We start from the raw sequence: 18,913 nt of genomic DNA, 5'->3' as shown, positions 1-18,913 counted from the left end.
ATTTATAAGATATAATATATACTATTATAGAGATAAAATCTTATTATTCTAGATTATAATACTTTCTCGTTCGACCTACAACCCTCCTTAAAATTAAAATGCAGAATTCCAAAAAATATAATAAAACCTTCCGCGACTCTCACTTATAACCTCTTAGTGTTTTACCTCCCGTATTACTCTCTTGTCTAAGCGAACACGTTAGTATAAGAGACCGACGAGGTAAACTCGGATTTTGTAAGCAAAATAGCTTAGCTATATTACGTTACTAACTCGAATATACCTTTAAAAATATAAGCTAAACAACCTCCTCTCACTCTTCCCCCTATCTATATACTTACGATTCCTTATCCACGCATCCAGTTACACCCTAACACAACCTCGAGATTTATTCCCCCCATCTCCATCTCACCTTCTCAAGAGTGTCAAATCCACAAGACAATACAGCTCCTCTGCCTCATCCTATGTAAGATACCTACTTATCTATTCGCAAAACCAAGAAACTCCTTACACAAAACCGCCGTATTAATCCCAACGAACTCACAACAGCGTTTTTGCGACAAAATCCTCTCTAGAAGTCAAAAGCATCGAATAGACGAGAAACCCATCATATTCCTCACCTCGACACTCACCTATAACATACACCAATTATAGCAGAGCCATTTATCTCCCCCCCTCTCACCAACAAATTCACTTCCCCAGACGAGCAGCAACTACACACAACAAATCACCTCCCAGACCAAGTCCCTCGTCCACTGGTGGTCGGGGTTCCCTCCTTCGAATCCAACGAGAAAGACAGTCCTTACGGACATTTTCTTCTGGCCTAACTACTTAATGAATGATCGCTGGGTCGCTTACGAGACTCAAATAGCAAGCATCTCATATCTCATTCAATACCTCTCGACTCAGACTCATCTCACAGACAACGAACAGTATTAAACTCTCGCTCGAGGAGATGACATAGAAGTAGAAGTCGCATTGGCACTCACTTGACGGAGATTCGGTGTGCTGTTGGTGGGTTGTTTACGCGTAGGGAAGTCATTTCGTGTGGAGGGAGTTGTTTGAATCGTTTTGTAATTATTAGGACGTTGATGTGATATTTCGCGTCAGACCTGGAATTTGAAGTTGTAAGCAGCAGATATCTTACACCCCACTGTCTAAAATTGGTCACGTTCATGAAACGGTATTAAGAGCAAATCACTCAATTACATTATCTAGCCATTAAAGCTGCGCTAATCATCCCCCTCAACTTTCTCATCATTACATCTTATATCCTCGCCGCCTCCGCCGTCCCCTCATTACCGACCCTCGCATTAGCAAGCGCCTTCTTGTTCTCCAACTCATCATGTTTCGCATCGAGCACATTCATCTCATCCTCCTGGGCATCCAGATGATGGAACAGCAGCCAGAAGATAACACCGGTCGCGAACGAACCCGCGCACAACCCCGTGAAGAGCCACATGACCTCTGGATCGCCGACGAGCGAGATGAAGGCTTCGCTGATGGCGGAGCCAAAGGCGTTGGTGAGGAGGTACATGGCTTGGACGAAAGATTTCATGGAGGGTGGGGCTTTCATGTATGCGTATTCGAGACCGGTGACGGAGGCGAAGATCTCGGAGATACCGATGAGCATGTAGGCGGGGGTTTGGATGGCGATGTGGATGTTATTTCCCTGGGCGACGCCGTCGACGACGGAGGCGTCGCAGAGAGGATGGCCGTAGCATGGTCCGGCTTGGTAGATGTAGTGTTGGAGAACAGCGGCGTAAAGCATGGACATGGAAGCGACGAAGAATCCGAAAGCGATACGGGTGATGGGACGGAATGGGATGTGGTATTTTTGGAGCATGGGGTAGACGAGACGATCGAGGATTGGGGCGAAGAAGAGAATGGCGATTGGATCGAAGTTTTGCATCAAATCGTTGGGGATACCGTGACCGGCCATTTGACCGGCTTGGGAGACGAAGTTGCCAGAGAATTGACCGTAGACGACCCTGCAACTATTAGTTTTGGGATGATCATTTTGGAGAAATATGACTCACCAGTAAATTGGGTAGAAGACGAAAACACGGCAAGCAACCAGAGCACGCTTCAATTCGTCGATGAATTGATCATCCCAAGCATATACGCGGCGTGCATTTCCGAGTTCCTCCTGGTAAGAAGGTTTTGGTGCATCCATGTTTCGGTTCTTGATCATGATCCAGAGCGCACGGAAGGCGTTGGTGATGACGGAACCTTGTGGTGGTCGAACGACGTAGAATTTGCGACCGAGAATGACGATCGTGGTACCGACCGTGAACATGCATACGCAAAGAAGGAATGCAGACCAGAAACCAACATCACGCTCCATGTATGGGGTGGCCAGAAGAGAGAGCGCACCAATGTTGATACAGCAGTAGAAGACCATGTAGATACGTTGGATGGTGACGGCAGGATCAAGGATGATGCGCTCACCGGATGGGAGAGTCTTGACGGCCATTCGCTTTCTGGTGTATTGATCGGCGATGAGGGGAGAGACGTTGGATTTGATACCTCCCGTTCCGAGACCGATAATGAGAATTGCTGCGATGAAACCACCGAGACCAGCACCATGTTCCAGAGAGACTGGGAGGGAGGTGAGGAGGAGAATGAGCAAACCGACAATGTAGACACCGCACGATGCTACGATTGCCCAGTATTTTCCAATATACTGATCAGCGAGGATGGCACCAAAAATTGGGGTGACTGAAAAGTATTAGCAAAGCTTCTTCCATGTATCAATCAATCTTTACTCACCATAACACCAGAAACTGAAGAAAGTGGTCAGAGCAGTGGCAGTTTGATGACCCTGGCCAAGTGCGCCACGACCAAGAGATCCATCCAGAGGTCTCTGAATGTAATTTTGGAAAAGACCTTGACATCCATAGTAGGTGAAACGTTCACAAAGTTCGACGATGGCAATGAGCCACGCTGAACGTGGTAGAGACTCTCCGACTGAGAATGTGTTAGATTGGCCTTTCGAGTCATGAGTAGGTAGAGTTCAAACCTCGTCGCAACTTCTGCTTCTCGTAGTCATTTGGCTCCTCATCATCGGGAGTTTCGGTATCGGATTCTTGAAGCGCCACTTCCATCTTGCGATCTGGTGCTGGATTCGCAAATCCCAAGTCGAGGTTTACCTTTTCAGGGTCGACCGATCCTTTTCTTTTCTCTGCGACACCGCGTTCCACCGCGAGCTCGTGCAGCTCAGCTGCTTGCATCTCGTGTTCGGCCATGTTTGACTACTCTTCCGTCTGTTGCACGAGTCTGCGATCTGCGATCTGTGATCCGGTGTCAATGGGTAACACGACGACGTGGGAACGGGGGGACGAAGAGGTCGAGGGAGAAGTTGGCTATTTAAGAACGAGTAGAGATCGGGCGACGCGACGGGCGTGCTAGAAACGTTACTCCCGCCGTCCTCCACTTCTTCGACTTCTCCCACCTGCCTGGTCTGGCTTGGCCGGGAGCTTGAGTTGGGAAGTCAGACTAGCCGAGGAGAGCTACTTTGACGTGCAGGAGAGTGCTCCGTGCTGGAGGAGAGAGATAAACTTCACCTTTGTGAGTGGCGGGTCGAGTGCAAGAGCAGCGTTCCTGGTCGAGACGGGTACGGTTGCTTACGTGAAAAGCATTCGGTTCGGTTCTGGCTCTGGCTGTCAGATTGAACCGAGGAACTTTCGAGGCTCGCACGAGTGGTGATGCTGGAAATTACACGGTAGTAGTGCGGGTCGAGGCAGAGGCAGATCTCGGTCAGAATTCTCACTTGCCACCACCTAATCCATGGTGGAATCTTGGTGGAATCTTCTCTGCCAGGTCTGGTTGAGTCCCTTGCTGGTCCGACCGTCTCCGACTCCGAGCTTTCGGGCCGTCTGGTTGTGGAGACTCGACTCCCTCGTCCCCCTCGTCCCAACAATATCAACAACCTCATGATTTCACATTTCTTCATCTCCCACACAAGCTTCTCCAAGACGTCTTCCAAGCTGACAGTGCCGTTGCCCAGCTGCCTCGGAAGGCTTACCTTTGCTTACGTTCCTTGCTCCAATCACCGGCCTGCGCTCTGCAAGACATGATAGGCGAATGTAACGCGGAGGTTCAGCGCGACGCCTCTGCAATACGACTGGCGTAGCCTGCATTAGTGACGTTGGTGATTTCGACTCGGCGGCGGGTGTGGCTAAGATCTGCAGTAAGCGACTGAAAATTTCGACGTCGATATTGTGAATCCGCCCGCGTTCCACCCAATGAAAGTCGGGCGAAAAGAGGGCTGCAGTTTCGGGGTTTAAATGGAAGCACTGTTCCCTGCGTTCGAGCCACACAACCTTCTCGAAAAGGCTTAATTTGATGACAACCGAGCGCCATGGGACGGAGTAGGGGCTCGGAATACGGTACGAGAACACGACCTGCTCGCGTTGGTACCTCGATCCGCCGACATATCCGGGTTAGGCCATCATGTATCCATATGGCCATATGGCCATATGGAACTTGGGAGGATGAGATATCGTGTCAGTTTATTTCAAACAATTCTCCTATCATCGTATTGATAACTGAAAAGCGTAAGTGATAAGAGCAATTACTACGCCGTTCAATTGCTCCATGCACGTATTCTCGATGACTCAATCGTCAGCAGAATGATCTTCGCTCCAATTGAACTCGGTGTTGGTTAAAATGTATCCATCTCACTGCCTAATCAGCATCTGACCATCACCAGCATACCTGCACAAGGCTCCCTAATCCAACCAAACCACTGGCTCGTTCGTACATCAAAGTAAGCACAACAAATCCACTTGACCTTGCATCGCTCCGTGTACCCCGCATCCCCAGTCTGTATGGCTGAAAGCTTGACACATTCCAACCTTTAGTGAGTGACGATCCACGCAACGAACCACCCAAAGAAGCAGGTACATACGTTGGACAGGGAGAGGATGTTGGATTAGTGAGACGGTTGGATGCGGGTGGAGGGTAGCCCGGCGGGCAACGGGGGGGGATAGAGAGTAAGTACGTGAAATGCTAGATGGGGAAATGTTCGAGAATGATGGATGTGAGAGGGAGAGGAACGAGCTCTGTCGAACCAAAGGAGGGTGATTTCGAGGTCTTCGTGAAAGCAAGGTTGACATGATGGCAAACTGTAAGCCAACGTCTCAAGAACAACCGCTTTTTTTCAAGTCAGAATATAAAATGAAACTCAAGTCATAAGAAGTTAAATTCAAACCACATACCTTGATTCTCACTCACAACTTTTTCAACTAACCAATCTTTCCAGATTCACATCTAGATAAATAGAGACTTGTCATATGTAAAACTCATGAATTCGAAGAATGTCTAACGGATCTTAGAATATGACAAGTTAAGCTTATACGCGTTCCCACGTACGATGCCCAAGCTTTATCTAAACACTAAACTCTCGCCAAGTTTATTCAACTAGGCGCTCTTGTAAATTTAAGAACTCGACGACGATTGTTTACATTCGAACACTTTCAAATATCTAGAGTATATAACAAAACTCGATTCGAAGAAGAACAGGCTTACACTAAATCTTTTACTCTCACACTTAACTTTTCTGCTAAACTCAGAAATAGAAGTCTCACAACTTTTTCGCCTTACCTCTTCTAAATCCCAGTTTTGCGGCCGTCACTTCTACCCTCGATAATTATGAACCCACTCCCCCGCGATCTTTTATAGGAATAGACCACTCACCCAGCTAAACACCGACCATAACATCCAAATCTCACCACCTTATTCCAAGCAATTCCTCTACACCTTCCCAGTTCATCTCAAACCGCCCACCCATCCACTAAAGCCAATCCGCGCCTTCGGTTTCCCGTTGTTAAATTAGTACACACACGCGTGAACATGTTCCAGCGTCGAGTTACCAAGATCCTAGTCAGTGCATGGAAGGGGTCACTCAACACGACATAGCTCATCCACTTCAAGTCGTATCATGGCCCATGTCTCAGGCCGTTCGTCCACCTTTAATAATCCCAGATATTCTAGAAATAAAAAACGTGCTACAATCCTTTCTCTTGGCGTGGTGTCCCGATTCGGAAAGCGCTTGCATTCTGGGTGTTTGCTAAAGATGTAGAATGTGGAGGACGGGAAGAGGGCGTGACGAGATAGTTGTATGACGATTCAAAGTATTCCGGTTTATACTAGACTAGTTTAATCATCGCCTTGCGAAGTGACAGCTTACGCGGGCATAGTTTAGTGGAATTGACAATTTGTTAGTTCTTGAATAAGCAGAATTGAAGTTTATGTGAGCGAACTGTTTCCATAAACAGTATCGTTTAATACATCCGAATCCCAAGTATTGGTTTTACTTAACGCTTAATTCTAGTATAATCTAGGACGCCCGAAGTATTAAACGATATAGTGAGGCTAGGAAAGTAGATATGCATAGTCGTTCCTAATCTATTAAATCTATATCGATCTAAATCTACTACGTATTTCCGACCTAGATTTCTATTTAAAGGCCCGGATCTAGACTCTACGTAATAAATCGTTATTATTACAGCTTAACACCTACCTCCAATCGTCGCTTGAAATCTCGCTCTTATAAACTATTGTCAATTCCCGTAGCCTACTAATATACCCTATTTCGATTATCTCTCCCTCCCCTTAAATTTTCCGCGACTTGGAGTTTAGGTAGCTATCCATAATCTATCTCGTAAAAAGCATCCTCCCCTTGTAGTAACAGTAAGTAGTAGGCGGGAAAGATGTTAAAAAAAAAATTGTTTTCTTCGTTAATGCTTTAATGTTTAGAGGGATTTTACGATAGTACATGTCTCGAGATTATACATAATTCAGACATTATTTTCGTACTAGATCCAAAACATCTCGATTATACGAGGTGGAACTTGCAAACGGGTGCTATAATAGTGATTACGAATCTAACGCTATAATGATAATCATGGCACTCAACTCCCGTCTCTATAAGCAACACACAACGCAAATTCAAGCTATTAACAAAACGCACGACTTTTGAATCTACAGTGTTTATTACTTACGCACTTACATCCGTAGCGCTATGTAACAAAATTAATAATTAACGTTAAGGATAACAGGCGAATAATCAATTTCCACTAGAAGATATATCAAGACCGATCACCACACAACAGCAGCAACGTCCAGCACCTTCCTCACGTAATGTAAACCCCGTAACTCTTACTCCCTTCTACCCTATCTACTATAACATCCTACCTATTAGCTAGACAAACTACCCTCCCTCTATTTCGCGTATACAAAATCCAGAAATTCCTACATCTATGTAAACTCGTGAAAATTTCGGAACATAACCCTTATTAGTCTGAATTTTGCTAGAAAGGTACTATTATTACGTACAAAAACTCACTTCCCAGGTAGCTTATATAATAATTTTATACCCTTAACTACGGCGATGTGGATGATTTGTTTCTAAATAAGAACCCTTATAGAGAATGTCCGCGAATTTAGAGCTGGAGACTAAGTCTAAATCATCCTCGACTCTCACGCATGCATGGCAGCTTGACAAATTCGAATCTCCCAAGTCCGGAGCCTCCAACACGCTATATGATATTCCTGGCCGGCTAGCCTTGATAAAGATTGTGTTCACGAAACGGTCTGTGGGGTTGTATTATCGCTTCTCAGTGGCGTCTGCTACGGAGGCTTGTGAATTTGTCGGTTTGGAAGGGAGCGTGAGAGTGTACTGGCATGTTGGCCAGTGAGGGATATAGAATAGGATGTTGAGTCCACTTTTTCTAAGGTAAAGTCTTAAGCTGGGTAGGTCGTGATGGGAAAGGCACTTTTCGCTGTATTTCCATTCTTGAGGAACGTTTGGATGATGTTACTTCGGACACCTGACAAATCCTTCCATTCCTATAATTCGGTTCCAGAAAATCAGACAATTCGTACTGACTGACTTGGAAGACGATAATGAATCTGAAATGATGGAATATCCGACGAGTCGTCGGCGATGCGATAACAATTTGAGGTGATGCGCAAGAAATTTTCATTCTCATATCTACATGAAAACCATAGGCTTTTTGTCGCCGAACGAAGCAGATTTTGCTACTCGACCGATATTTAGGCCGTTGAGCTTTTCTGGAAGCAGGCAGTTTATCTTGAGGAAATCAGCTTTCTAGAAACTTGGGGTCGATCTCGGATTACCTACCGAAGCAGCAGAATACAATACGCCAGGGGTATACCCATTTCAAGCATTTCGAGAATACCGAATCACGCAGCAGCGAGTTCTGCAGAATAGCATGATATACGGCAGTCTTGCGCTCATATCATTTTTTGATCTTAGAATTTCAACATCTCGTAACAGACCCTACATACCACCTCCAGTAAGCGACTCCGTATACGACTTCCTCTTCTCCCCCACGCCTGTCTGATTCTTCTCCATATCCCCATTCACCACCTCCTCCCCAGTATAATACTCCACTTCCCCAGGAACCATCTTCTCGATCAGCGTTTCCGTAGCCGGGAACAGCAGACTGAGCGTCGCGTATGCGATGAAAGCGACGAAGAAGCCGTAGAGATAGTTGATGTCGTAGATATGCGTGATGTTGCCGATTTTGAGGCTGGGGTTGACGGCGTGTGCCATTCCTGAAATGTGTTAGGAGATTGGGTAAGGGTGAGGGTGAGGACTTACCTGGGAGGTTGGGAGCGAGGGATATGAGCATTGCGGCGGCTGCTCGCCAATTGAAACCAGCATCGTATCGGTATCTGCCATGGCTTTGGTATAAAGCAGGAACATCGACGGCACCTCGTCGTACGATCCAGTAATCTGCAGCCATGATAGCAGCGATAGGCGCGAGGAATATAGCAAGCGCACTCATGAACGTAAGCAGATTCGAGGCCGAATGGATAATTTTCCAGGGAACCATGACCCATCCACCGATGATGGTAGTAATTATGGTACCCCTGCGAATATTGATGTATTTGGGCCAAAGATTCGTCATATCGTTAGAGCAGGAGATAACATTCGCAGATATGTTTGTGCCGATTTGGGCGACTATCCAGGAAAATCCGACGAAGAATGCTGCGGCTCGTCCGCCGGGGCTGTTCCATTGAGCGGCGATTTCAAGGGGGTCCCAGATGTAGGATCCGTAGAGCACTTTAGCACAACTTGTTCCTACGATCCCGAGAACGCCTAATACGGATCCGATGAGAGGAAGGAAAAGCCCTTGGTAATAGACGGGTCGAGTCTTGGTTGTGTATCGTGTGAAATCTGGTATGTTTGTACCCATGGTGGCCCTGCCAATCGTTAGTGATGTTACTTGGGGATAGAAAGGTGGTCTTACCATCCTCCAGTAATACTAGACATCGAAGAAAGAATAAGCCAAGTCTTCTTTGTCCCAGTGACCGTCGCCTTTTGCTCCCAGATATCTCCAGCTCCTCCGGCTTGCACGGACAGTCCAATGACCATACCAAGAGCGCAACTAATTACTACGACAGACTTGAAAACGAAAAACCACTTTAGCTTGTATGGTGGGATCAAAAGCAGCGGGAACTGTAAACTCCAGAACAAGAAATGCGATATCATCTGCTGAGTTGTGATGCCTACCGCTTCTGGGATATGATTCTCCAGTTCCAAAAATGACGGCCAAATCGCTCGAATGACTTGTGTCATTGCAGTTGAGCCGGTGTAAGTTTGAATCGCTTCTCTTATCAGCATATAGATTGAAGAGCGGTGTTAGGGACTCACCATGCCAGAACAATGCTGTGATCATTCGGATAACGACTGCAAACTTCGAAAAATTAAAACCAAAGGATGCTCTGGCCACTACAGGAAACGAAACATGCAGCTCCGCGCCAATCACTCCGTTCAGGATCATGGGTATAGTGTCGATGGTGTAACCCAATATTAAACAGTATACAGCTTCACGCCTGGGATTTATTAGCATGATTCAATGAAGCGAAAAGTAGAAATATTACCAAGTCAAGCCTACAGCGATGATAGATGCTGCACCCTCCCATCCTTGAGCACTCAGCGAATCACTGATCCAAAAACCAAGCATAGTCCATGTTGTCCATGTTCTTTGCTCAAGTGGTGTAACATCACTGTCCTTGTTCGTCCAGATGTCACTTTCAGAGTAAGGAGAAGTGTGTTTCTCAGTGACCCAGCCATCCTTGGTTGTCTTTTTCTTGAGTGCAGTTGCCAACTCACTGCCTCGGTTTCGAATAGATAACATTTTGGCAGAAGTTTAGGATATTCCTGACTGAAGTAGAACGCCATCATAGGCGAAAGATTGCCTTTAAGTACGTGACCATTGCCAGGTTATTGTTATCTATCAGGGCGCGTCGCCTGTTCATGGAGACCCCAGAAAGAACCCGTCGTTAGATAAGCCTTGAGGAACATTTTGGTCAACAAAGCTTATCGTACGAAAGTGGATGATGGATTTTAACTCTTGGCCCACGAAACTGGTTCATGGGTTAAGCTTTGACTACAAAGCTTGAAGTTATGATAGGATCGTGGGGTTTTGATCGCGCAATCATATTTAGGCGATGTAGAAACCCCGCAATGGCCGCGGCCACGCTACGGCCACACCAAAGACCATATGAACGGCGACGCGCCGTCGGCACGCACCTGAAAATGTCCAAGATATTTCAACATCAATTGAACTATTATCTATCGATAAACAGGCAAAAATGGGGGCCAAGAATGGGATGCTCGATCTACAAAGACGACCATCAATACAGCATGGTGATCGAGCCCAGCAAACTTTCTTGATTCCAACCAGGAGAAATACGCAAAGAAAAATCAGACACGATGATTGCGCAGAATTGGGAATCCAAGGCGAAAATTGCAAGAGATATTCTTGAAAAGTCAATCAAAAAAGAATGGTTGCTACCACAGGAAAAGCTACCGTCAAAAGACAGATTGAACGTTTTATCAGTTGCGAAAGAATCTGGCATACTGAGTGATGCTGAATTGCTCATAACAGAGACAGATGCTACCGGACTGGTTGAGAAGATGGGTGTTGGTGAGTGGACAGCAGAGCAAGTTCTCATTGCCTTTACCAAAAGAGCGACCATAGGGCATCAGCTTGTAAGCAGCACCTACATTAAATTCAAGCGGTTGTAAAGTCCTTCCATCGGTCACCTGCTTACATGATATACTGGCATAGCTCAATTTTGCGACCGAGTTCATGTTCGACGAGGCGCTGGAAGAAGCCAAAAGGTTAGACGCCATTTACCAGAAGACTGGCAAAGTCGTGGGCCCGCTCCATGGAGTCCCGATTTCCGTCAAAGAAATGGTTCACTTCAAAGATCGAATTTGTCATACAGCATATGTTTCGTGGATTGATCGTGTCGAGAAAGAAGATGCTCTGATGATCCGTAATCTGAAAGCAGCCGGAGCGCTTTTCCACGTCAGAACGAACGAGCCACAGACAGTTATGGTTTGTTGAATTCCGATGTGTGAACAAGCACAGTTCTGACGCCACAACAGCATTTGGATTGTAACAACAACATATATGGCCGAAGCCTGAATCCGCACAACCTTAATCTAACACCAGGAGGGTCATCGGGCGGAGAAGGGGCATCTCTTGGTTTCAAGTGTGCCGCGATTGGCATTGGCAGCGATATTGGCGGATCAATTCGAGCCCCAGCTGCTTTCTGTGGTGTATACGGCCTCCGACCAACAATGCTCCGGAATCCATGGAAGGGCGTATCGCTTGCAGGCGACGGTCAGGAGTCGTAAGTTGAAACCGACAAGAATTAAGCCATGAAGCTAATCATTTAGTATTCGATGCACTCTTGGGCCTCTAACGAACTCTTTGAGGGATATCGACCTATTTCAGAAAGCGGTTCTCGACCAGGAGCCATGGGAGGAAGAAACGAACTTGGTACCGATACCGTGGAGGGAAGTGAAAACTCCCAAGGACTTGACTGTTGGTATAATGTGGAATGATGGAGTGGTACAGACACATCCGCCTATCAAAAGAGCATTAAACCATGCTGAACAAAGGCTGAAGTCGGCTGGGGTCAAAACCGTAGATTGGCAACCATTCAAACACGAGCAAGGTGGCGAGGTGACGAAATCCCTTTTGTTTCCTGACGGCGGTACTTGTATTCGAGAAGCTCTTGAAGCCTCAGGGGAGCCCGCCATGCCACTGAGCGAGTTTGCTCTCAACTATGCCAAGCATCTGGACATCCGCGAGAATTGGGAATTGAATGTCAAGCGAGACTGGTTTCGAGACATGTCTCACAAACTCATGAAAGAAAGAGGAGTTGACGTGATTTTATGCCCAACCTATGTGGGCGCTGCTGCCGAGCACGAGACCGCGCATTATTGGCTTTACACCAGTATTTGGAATCTTTTTGATCAGCCAGGTGTTGTTTTTCCGTGTGGCTTCAATGTCGACCCAGCGCTCGACCCAGCCGACGACAAATTCCAGCCTCTGAACGACATCGACGCGACAGAGCAGAAGAAATACGCGCCGGAGAGGTATACTGACGCGCCGCTGGCTTATCAATTGGTGAGTCGTCCTCAAGAATGTTACCGACTTGGCTAACTTGGCAGATTGGAAAACATTTCAGAGATGAAGAGCTCGTTGCAAATGCAAAGTACCTAGAATCAATTATCAGTGCTTGAAGAGATGGGTATGTATATATAAAATGTAAAAAATTGAAAGTGTTCTGGGGAAACAAGTAAACTTGATGAAGCTGTTGATGTTGTATGATATCCGCCGGAGATTGTTGTTGTCAAGCAAACGGGAAGAATTGATTAGCGCGACGGCCTTCATCACATGACCATATCCTTATCTCTCGTGATTTCCGTTTTGGTGAGACTTTGATATGAACCTCAATGATCGCGATATGACCCAAACACAAGTCATGTTGGCTAGCGAGGGCTCAATGTGATTCTATCACGGTGTCAGTCCATTACTATGGCTTCAAATCCGGGTGAGGGGCAACAAAATGCCTCTACCGCTGCCAAAGCTGCGGTAAACAACCCCTGGACCAGAAAAGACAGACCTTGTGATGCGTGTCGAAGGAGAAAAAGTAGATGTATTATGCCACAGGATTCCGAGACCTGTATCATGTGTCAGTCCCGCTCAGAGCAATGCACATTCGTTCAAAGTCCGCAAAGAAGAAAGCGACGCCGGTTGGACGATGATGAGAAAACGAAACCCCAGTACGTGGCAAAAATTGCCTTGATTCAGCTTCAGGAGTCCGACTAACAATTTATTTAGATCTCCCGAGTCCGAAAGAATCAGTATGTAATATACGCATCGGACGAGACTTCGAACATTAAATTTGTCACTCTATGTCGAAGCTAATCACGTGCAGGTATTCACTCCAAACCACCAATTAGCGATTACACAGTTCTTCAAGGGCCTTCATTGTTGAAACAAACTTTAGGTCTACAAAACCGACAGCATGGTCAATATCTTGGGCAGACTACTGAATATGACACCCAATTAATCAATCTTTCTCCTTTCAATGGCAGGGGAGAATTCGTCAGCACACCAGGGACACTTCGACGTGTCAGCCCTCAAAATCATTTCATCATGAAATTGGAGAGTCAGGCAGAAATAGATGAGGAGCTGACGAATTTGGATCTTGTTGAAAGCATTGTTCGGCCACATGGACGCGCGCTAGTGGACCTGTATTTCCGAATCGTCCACCCGAGTTTTCCAATCATGCACAAAAAGGTGTTTCTGGAGAAATATGCTCGCACATATCGGGAATTTACACCCCCAATTCTCGCGGCCGTTTACATACTGGCTCTCAATTGGTGGTCATATAGTCCAGACCTCGTGAACCTTCCTAAGCCGGATGTTCAGAAGCTTGAAAGGCTAGCCCCAAAGTTCATCACCGATGTCACAAATCGACCCAAACTATCGACAGTTCAAGCGGGCTTACTTCTGCTCCAACGACCAGATGGAGATTCCTGGTCACTGACCGGACAATTGGTAGCGGTAGCGCAGAACCTCGGTCTTCATCTTGACTGTTCTGGCTGGAAAATTCCGGAATGGGAGAGAAGTCTGAGAAAGAGACTTGCTTGGGGGCTGTTCATGCAGGACCGATGGGGGGCTTTGATACACGGCCGACCGCCCTTGATAAATATGGAAAACTGGTGTGTACGTCCGGTCGAAGCGAGAGACTTCCCCGAGACTACGATAGATGACGACGAAGAAGAAGGCAGCTCGGAAATTGAGAAGGGAAGACTATCATACATTGCTATGATCTCTTTGACTGAAATCTTGAACGATATTCTGGCAACTTTTTTCACTCTCAGAGCGACCGCGGCGTTGGAAGATGAGCATGAAAATGCGACTCTGGTAACGCTTGAGAAAGCAAAACCCATACAGCTGCGGTTGAAAGAATGGTATGCCAGACTGCCATCGAGTTTGGCGATTGGCGAAACGAGAGCGAGGAAACTTTCGTCGACAGGTAGGCCATACAGCTGCTTCACAAATTGATTTTAACTAACCCTTATAGGCTCGCTACATTTAGCTTACTTTGCAGCTGAAGTGACACTTCACAGGGCGATTATCAGATTCGACGCAAGCCACACAGACGAAAACCTTCGATCCATCACACGAGCCGCAGCAAAGATGCGATTCACATCCGCGATCGACCTAGTCAACAGGTTAGAACCTGCTCACCTGCAGAGCTTTTGGTATTTTGCGTCAAAAGTTAATCTCGCCATTATCGGTACCTTTGGAAGTTTACTGTGGGCGACGAGTCAAACCGCCGAAGAAGCAGAGTTTTACAAATCGCAGCTTGCAGAGTATCGATGGACTTTGAGAGTTAGCAGCAAAGCAGCAGAGTTCATGAAATTCACGGTCGGCCTTCTTGATACCTCAACAGTGTTCGTTAAGGATGCAACCTCCAAAAATGGAACACCTAAAGTTGGGAAGCTGGAGACCGAGGATAGCAGAAGCGATCAAGTACCCCTTGCACCCGAAGTTGACATGAATTTGCATGCGCATGAGCCCACCAACACGGGAATGAACGAGGTGTCACCAAGTGTTGGTTATTCCACTGAGAGCCTTGGAGCATACGAGCCAGATGTTGAAGCTGGCACCAACCAAATGGCGCATGAAAACCTTCCTCAATGGTCAGACTTTTCGAACCATGTCAATTTTACGTCAGGCGACATCCAAGATTGGGGGCTTGATCAACTGTATAATTTTGAGACTATTCCAAATATCAACCCCGCAATACCTGGTCGGCCATTTGTCCAAGAGTATGATGAGAGAGGGAATCACTTTGCCGGATTCTAAGAATTGCCTTGGTTCGTTTCAGAGGTACATTGGCGTATCTGGTGAGCAGATGACCAGTCTCGAATTGTGGACAACAAGTTACGACGAGCGCGTCGTTGAAGTGCAATCAACCGAATTATAGATACGATATAGTGATAAAGATATTAATCACGGTGGCTAATTGGTTCGCGATAAACAATTCATCATCACAGCTACATTTAATTTCGACACATTCAGTTGAACGTATTTGAGGAACAAGAAGTAAACTGACGGTAATTCGAGAAACATAACGAGCTTCGGCAAGATGAAATTGGGGGGATCGGATCGAACTCAGAAGACTCGATAATTCGTACTATAATATTTTATATCACAGTTCTGAATTCTTTCGCCTGTTCGGGGTGTCATGCTAAAGGGATTGCTCGACGATGAACCTGGCGGAACCAAAGAATAATGTTATCCACAATAATTGCACCACTACCAAGCGTAGAATTGGATGTACTGAATATAAGTTCTTGCCATCCATGCATTACAAGCTGAAGAACGTCTGGCGAAACACTCTTTAAGTCCTTGACGACATACCTTGTTGGAATGTCGGAAGAGAATAACATAATGTAAGACCAACACCCAAGTTTTACGCAACCAACACGACTGAAAAGCAAGATTCTGAGTGAAAGCTTACCCCTCTTTCAACACCACATTTTCATTTTCTCGACTGAAAATCAAGCTTTAGAATCGTCGCAACTAATCTCTTGTCAACAATGGCGACTTACATCATCACTGGCTGCTCTCACGGCTTGGGCCTTGCTCTAACGGCTGAACTCGCAAAGACACCTGCCAACATAGTGTTTGCAACATCTCGCGGTAACCCTACTCCAGCACTGAACGAAGTGATGACAACTTCGCAAGGACGAGTTAAACACGTGAAGCTCGATATCACGAGCCCGCCAAGCTTAGAAGAGGCAGAAAGCAAGATTGCAGCAATACTGGATGGCAAAGGTGTTGATGTTCTGATTAACAACGCTGCGGTTATCAATTGGATGACTGATGGAATACATGCAATGTGAGTGTAGCGTCATATGCGCCTGTGGGTTCACTTACTATCAGTCTTTCTAACAGAAAGTAAGGGATGACCTCGAATCAGCCTTTTCGACCAACGTAAATGGAGCTCATCTTGTAACGAAAACCTTCCTTCCGTTGCTGAAAAAGGGTGGACAGAAAAAGGTGATCAATATGTACGAGATTCCCAATTAGTTTCGATGGCATGCGCACTAATAAAGGGCTAACAACGTCAGGTCTACCACTGTCGGCTCCATATCGATGGCTTCTAGATACAGCATGATGTTGGTCCCATCTTACAAAATCACCAAAGCAGCCTTGAATATGCTTACAGTTCTGTATGCGCAAACGTACGCCGAGGAAGGATTTACCTTCTTGGCAGTTTCTCCAGGTGTGAGTACAACTTTCGCATGTTTCAAGCAACTCCGACTAACTATAGTATCCAGTGGCTTCGAACAGAATTGGGCGGCTCCAGTGCCGATCTCGATGTTGAAACCGGTGCAAAAGCGGTCATTGAGGCGATTGACAAACATGGGAAAGAGTCTAGTGGGCTATTTGTTAATATTCGGGTTGCTGGGTGGGAGCATAATGAGGGGTTGAATCAGTATGATGGTGGGAATCCTCCTTGGTAGATAGTTGTCGGAAGCTTCTATCGCCATTTCAAAGCTGTTCGAAACTATCGGCTGGCAACTTATTAAATTTTGGTTTTCGGCTCTTCGTACCCGTTTGGGAACCTCTCAACCAATAATCGCATCTGTTCGATGAGCCTAGAAGCGGTTAGTGAATTTTCTTACAACACTTATTGCATATATACAAGGTCCTATATCTATCATTCATAGAGTAGAGTGCAGGGTCGTGAATTCTCGACCGTCTAATTTCGAGTTCCATTAATAAAGATTGTTTTGAGACAATGTAGCTTTTCTTACAAGGCATAAAGAGTGAGGCGATCTTCGGCGTCCTCAGTCGGCTCCGAAGGGGACACTTTTGATAGTAGGAGTTGAGATAGCTCCGATCAAATTGGCCGCCAGCCGTCCTCATCGTTCTAACTTCATCTGAAACATGTCAGCGGCAAACGAAACACATACAAGATAGAGAAGAGACTCACATTCGTTGTGACCCCAGAATGCTGATGCATCGAAAGTGATCGGCTTTCCAGTGCTCAATTCAGTAGCGGTATTTCTATGCCACAGATCTCCATGAAGAAAACAAGGCTTCAAATAGTTAAGACTCGTTTCCAGTGGTCGTAGCAATCTTGGAATGACTTTTTGTAGTAAAGGTTTGGTGAGTTCGTTCAACTCCTCGCTAGACCCGCGAGCTTCTGCTTCGAGCTGAAGCATACGAACAATGTTGTTTTTATAGCACTCTTCCCAAGTATCGGTCCAAGTATTGTCCTGAGCAGGATTTCCGTTGTATGTGGTACAATGAAACCCAAATTTACCATTGGCGACAATCCCATAGAAGCGTGATGGCACTCCGCCAACTTCGTGGTGAACGTATCTTTCTCAGGAACGTTTTCTTTCATTTCCACAAAATCAGTGAAAAGAAAATGAAGATAAGGGTTAGACTTGAAAGTTCCCCATCCATGGGGCTTGGGACAGAATTCTGGTTTGACTTTGTGGATTGCAGCAATTGACTCGTATTCTCCTTCCGCCATTCCAAAACCAAGAATACCGGCTGAGATCTTCAGGAAGTATGACTTAGGGGAACCATCTGGGAGCGAGGTAAAGATTTGAGCTGTTTGCGTCCACATACTTGAGCCATGCTTTCTCGCTGTTATAAAATGTGTTCTATGTGGTAATTCTCGCCAAGATATCAATCTCATTGTCGACCGATCTTTGGAAATTTTTAACTTACTTGCAATTACGTTTTCGTCCACCATGACGTGTTGAATGAACTGCCCATCAACAATTGTCTCTTCAATGGTGAGAAGATTGAGCTCAGGGAATTCTGTGCCAAATTCAATGTCTGCCATATTTGACTCCTTGTGCAGTGAAATGTTAATATTTGAGAGAGAGAACCAAGTGACTCAACGTATTTGCTGCTTTACCGGAGTAGAGCCAACTGGTGATGAGACACAGAATTAGTGTCATAATCTTTACTTTTATTCCCCTGATTTTGGAAATATGAAATTGGCGGCGTGAATACAAGTAGAGTTGCAGAGTGTTGAAACACGACTCAAATGAGCGAGCAGGCAAAGCCATAAACCGGATATCCCAACAAAGTCACTAGGCTCCAACAAAACCTCACGTTCAGTTCAGCGAACCAACTTTGGCTCACCCAGTTGGTATTGAAGCTTTGTAAGCTGGAACCTAGAAATTTAGCAGTTGTTCTCGGTGGGCGCTGGTCCCGAAGCGGGGCTCTCGGACCGGACCGGACCGGACTTGGCCGTACTGTCTTACACCATTCGACGAAGTGGCCGCCAGCGAAACATCTCAAGCCCTTCCCCTCAACATCGCAAAACGATATCCACATGCGTGGTCTACGGAGAATGGGGTTTGCTCCACACCTTTCATTTGATTTGAAGGGCGGGCTGTGATACAATGACTCTCCAATGTCTAAAACTGCAGCAGTATGGTACGTTCCAGCTAGCTCCTTATCAAGTCCATCAATCCCATTTACCCTAAATCTATAACTATTCTGTAGCCTCACGCGCATCATAA

At 46.1% G+C, this 18,913-nt stretch overlaps 6 protein-coding genes across 6 annotated transcripts; 3 read left to right on the top strand and 3 right to left on the bottom strand.

Annotated features, from left to right (window-relative positions):
• Positions 1 to 1,264: 1,264 nt before the first annotated feature.
• Positions 1,265 to 3,245, bottom strand: GLAREA_10432 (MFS general substrate transporter; the record flags this gene model as incomplete). Its single annotated transcript, XM_008080482.1, has 4 exons — positions 1,265 to 1,988; positions 2,037 to 2,718; positions 2,770 to 2,967; positions 3,020 to 3,245. 4 exons carry the CDS (start codon positions 3,243 to 3,245, stop codon positions 1,265 to 1,267), a joined length of 1,830 nt encoding a protein of 609 aa, XP_008078673.1.
• Positions 3,246 to 8,305: 5,060 nt separating this feature from the next.
• Positions 8,306 to 10,172, bottom strand: GLAREA_10431 (NCS1 allantoate transporter; the record flags this gene model as incomplete). Its single annotated transcript, XM_008080481.1, has 5 exons — positions 8,306 to 8,583; positions 8,630 to 9,234; positions 9,282 to 9,639; positions 9,686 to 9,867; positions 9,916 to 10,172. The coding sequence occupies 5 exons, from the start codon at positions 10,170 to 10,172 to the stop codon at positions 8,306 to 8,308; spliced, it is 1,680 nt and encodes a 559-aa protein (XP_008078672.1).
• Positions 10,173 to 10,750: 578 nt separating this feature from the next.
• GLAREA_10430 (Amidase signature (AS) enzyme) lies at positions 10,751 to 12,577 on the top strand (the record flags this gene model as incomplete). The annotated part of the gene is made up of 5 exons (XM_008080480.1): positions 10,751 to 11,029; positions 11,109 to 11,381; positions 11,432 to 11,679; positions 11,726 to 12,461; positions 12,506 to 12,577. 5 exons carry the CDS (start codon positions 10,751 to 10,753, stop codon positions 12,575 to 12,577), a joined length of 1,608 nt encoding a protein of 535 aa, XP_008078671.1.
• Positions 12,578 to 12,872: 295 nt separating this feature from the next.
• GLAREA_10429 (Zn2/Cys6 DNA-binding protein) lies at positions 12,873 to 15,218 on the top strand (the record flags this gene model as incomplete). Its single annotated transcript, XM_008080479.1, has 4 exons — positions 12,873 to 13,120; positions 13,179 to 13,201; positions 13,276 to 14,382; positions 14,431 to 15,218. 4 exons carry the CDS (start codon positions 12,873 to 12,875, stop codon positions 15,216 to 15,218), a joined length of 2,166 nt encoding a protein of 721 aa, XP_008078670.1.
• A 737-nt stretch (positions 15,219 to 15,955) lies between these two features.
• On the top strand, positions 15,956 to 16,885 carry GLAREA_10428 (NAD(P)-binding Rossmann-fold containing protein; the record flags this gene model as incomplete). Its single annotated transcript, XM_008080478.1, has 4 exons — positions 15,956 to 16,257; positions 16,322 to 16,429; positions 16,490 to 16,646; positions 16,700 to 16,885. 4 exons carry the CDS (start codon positions 15,956 to 15,958, stop codon positions 16,883 to 16,885), a joined length of 753 nt encoding a protein of 250 aa, XP_008078669.1.
• A 62-nt stretch (positions 16,886 to 16,947) lies between these two features.
• On the bottom strand, positions 16,948 to 18,225 carry GLAREA_10427 (uncharacterized protein; the record flags this gene model as incomplete). Its single annotated transcript, XM_008080477.1, has 5 exons — positions 16,948 to 17,020; positions 17,068 to 17,305; positions 17,359 to 17,644; positions 17,692 to 18,023; positions 18,108 to 18,225. 5 exons carry the CDS (start codon positions 18,223 to 18,225, stop codon positions 16,948 to 16,950), a joined length of 1,047 nt encoding a protein of 348 aa, XP_008078668.1.
• Between the last annotated feature and the right edge of the window lie 688 nt (positions 18,226 to 18,913).

The sequence above is a fragment of the Glarea lozoyensis genome, assembly GCF_000409485.1.
Source record: "Glarea lozoyensis ATCC 20868 chromosome Unknown GLAREA13, whole genome shotgun sequence".
NCBI classification, from domain to species: Eukaryota; Fungi; Ascomycota; class Leotiomycetes; order Helotiales; family Helotiaceae; genus Glarea; species Glarea lozoyensis.
The sequence above is the reverse complement of the archived record's forward strand: the minus strand, read 5'-3'. Positions and strand labels throughout refer to the sequence as shown.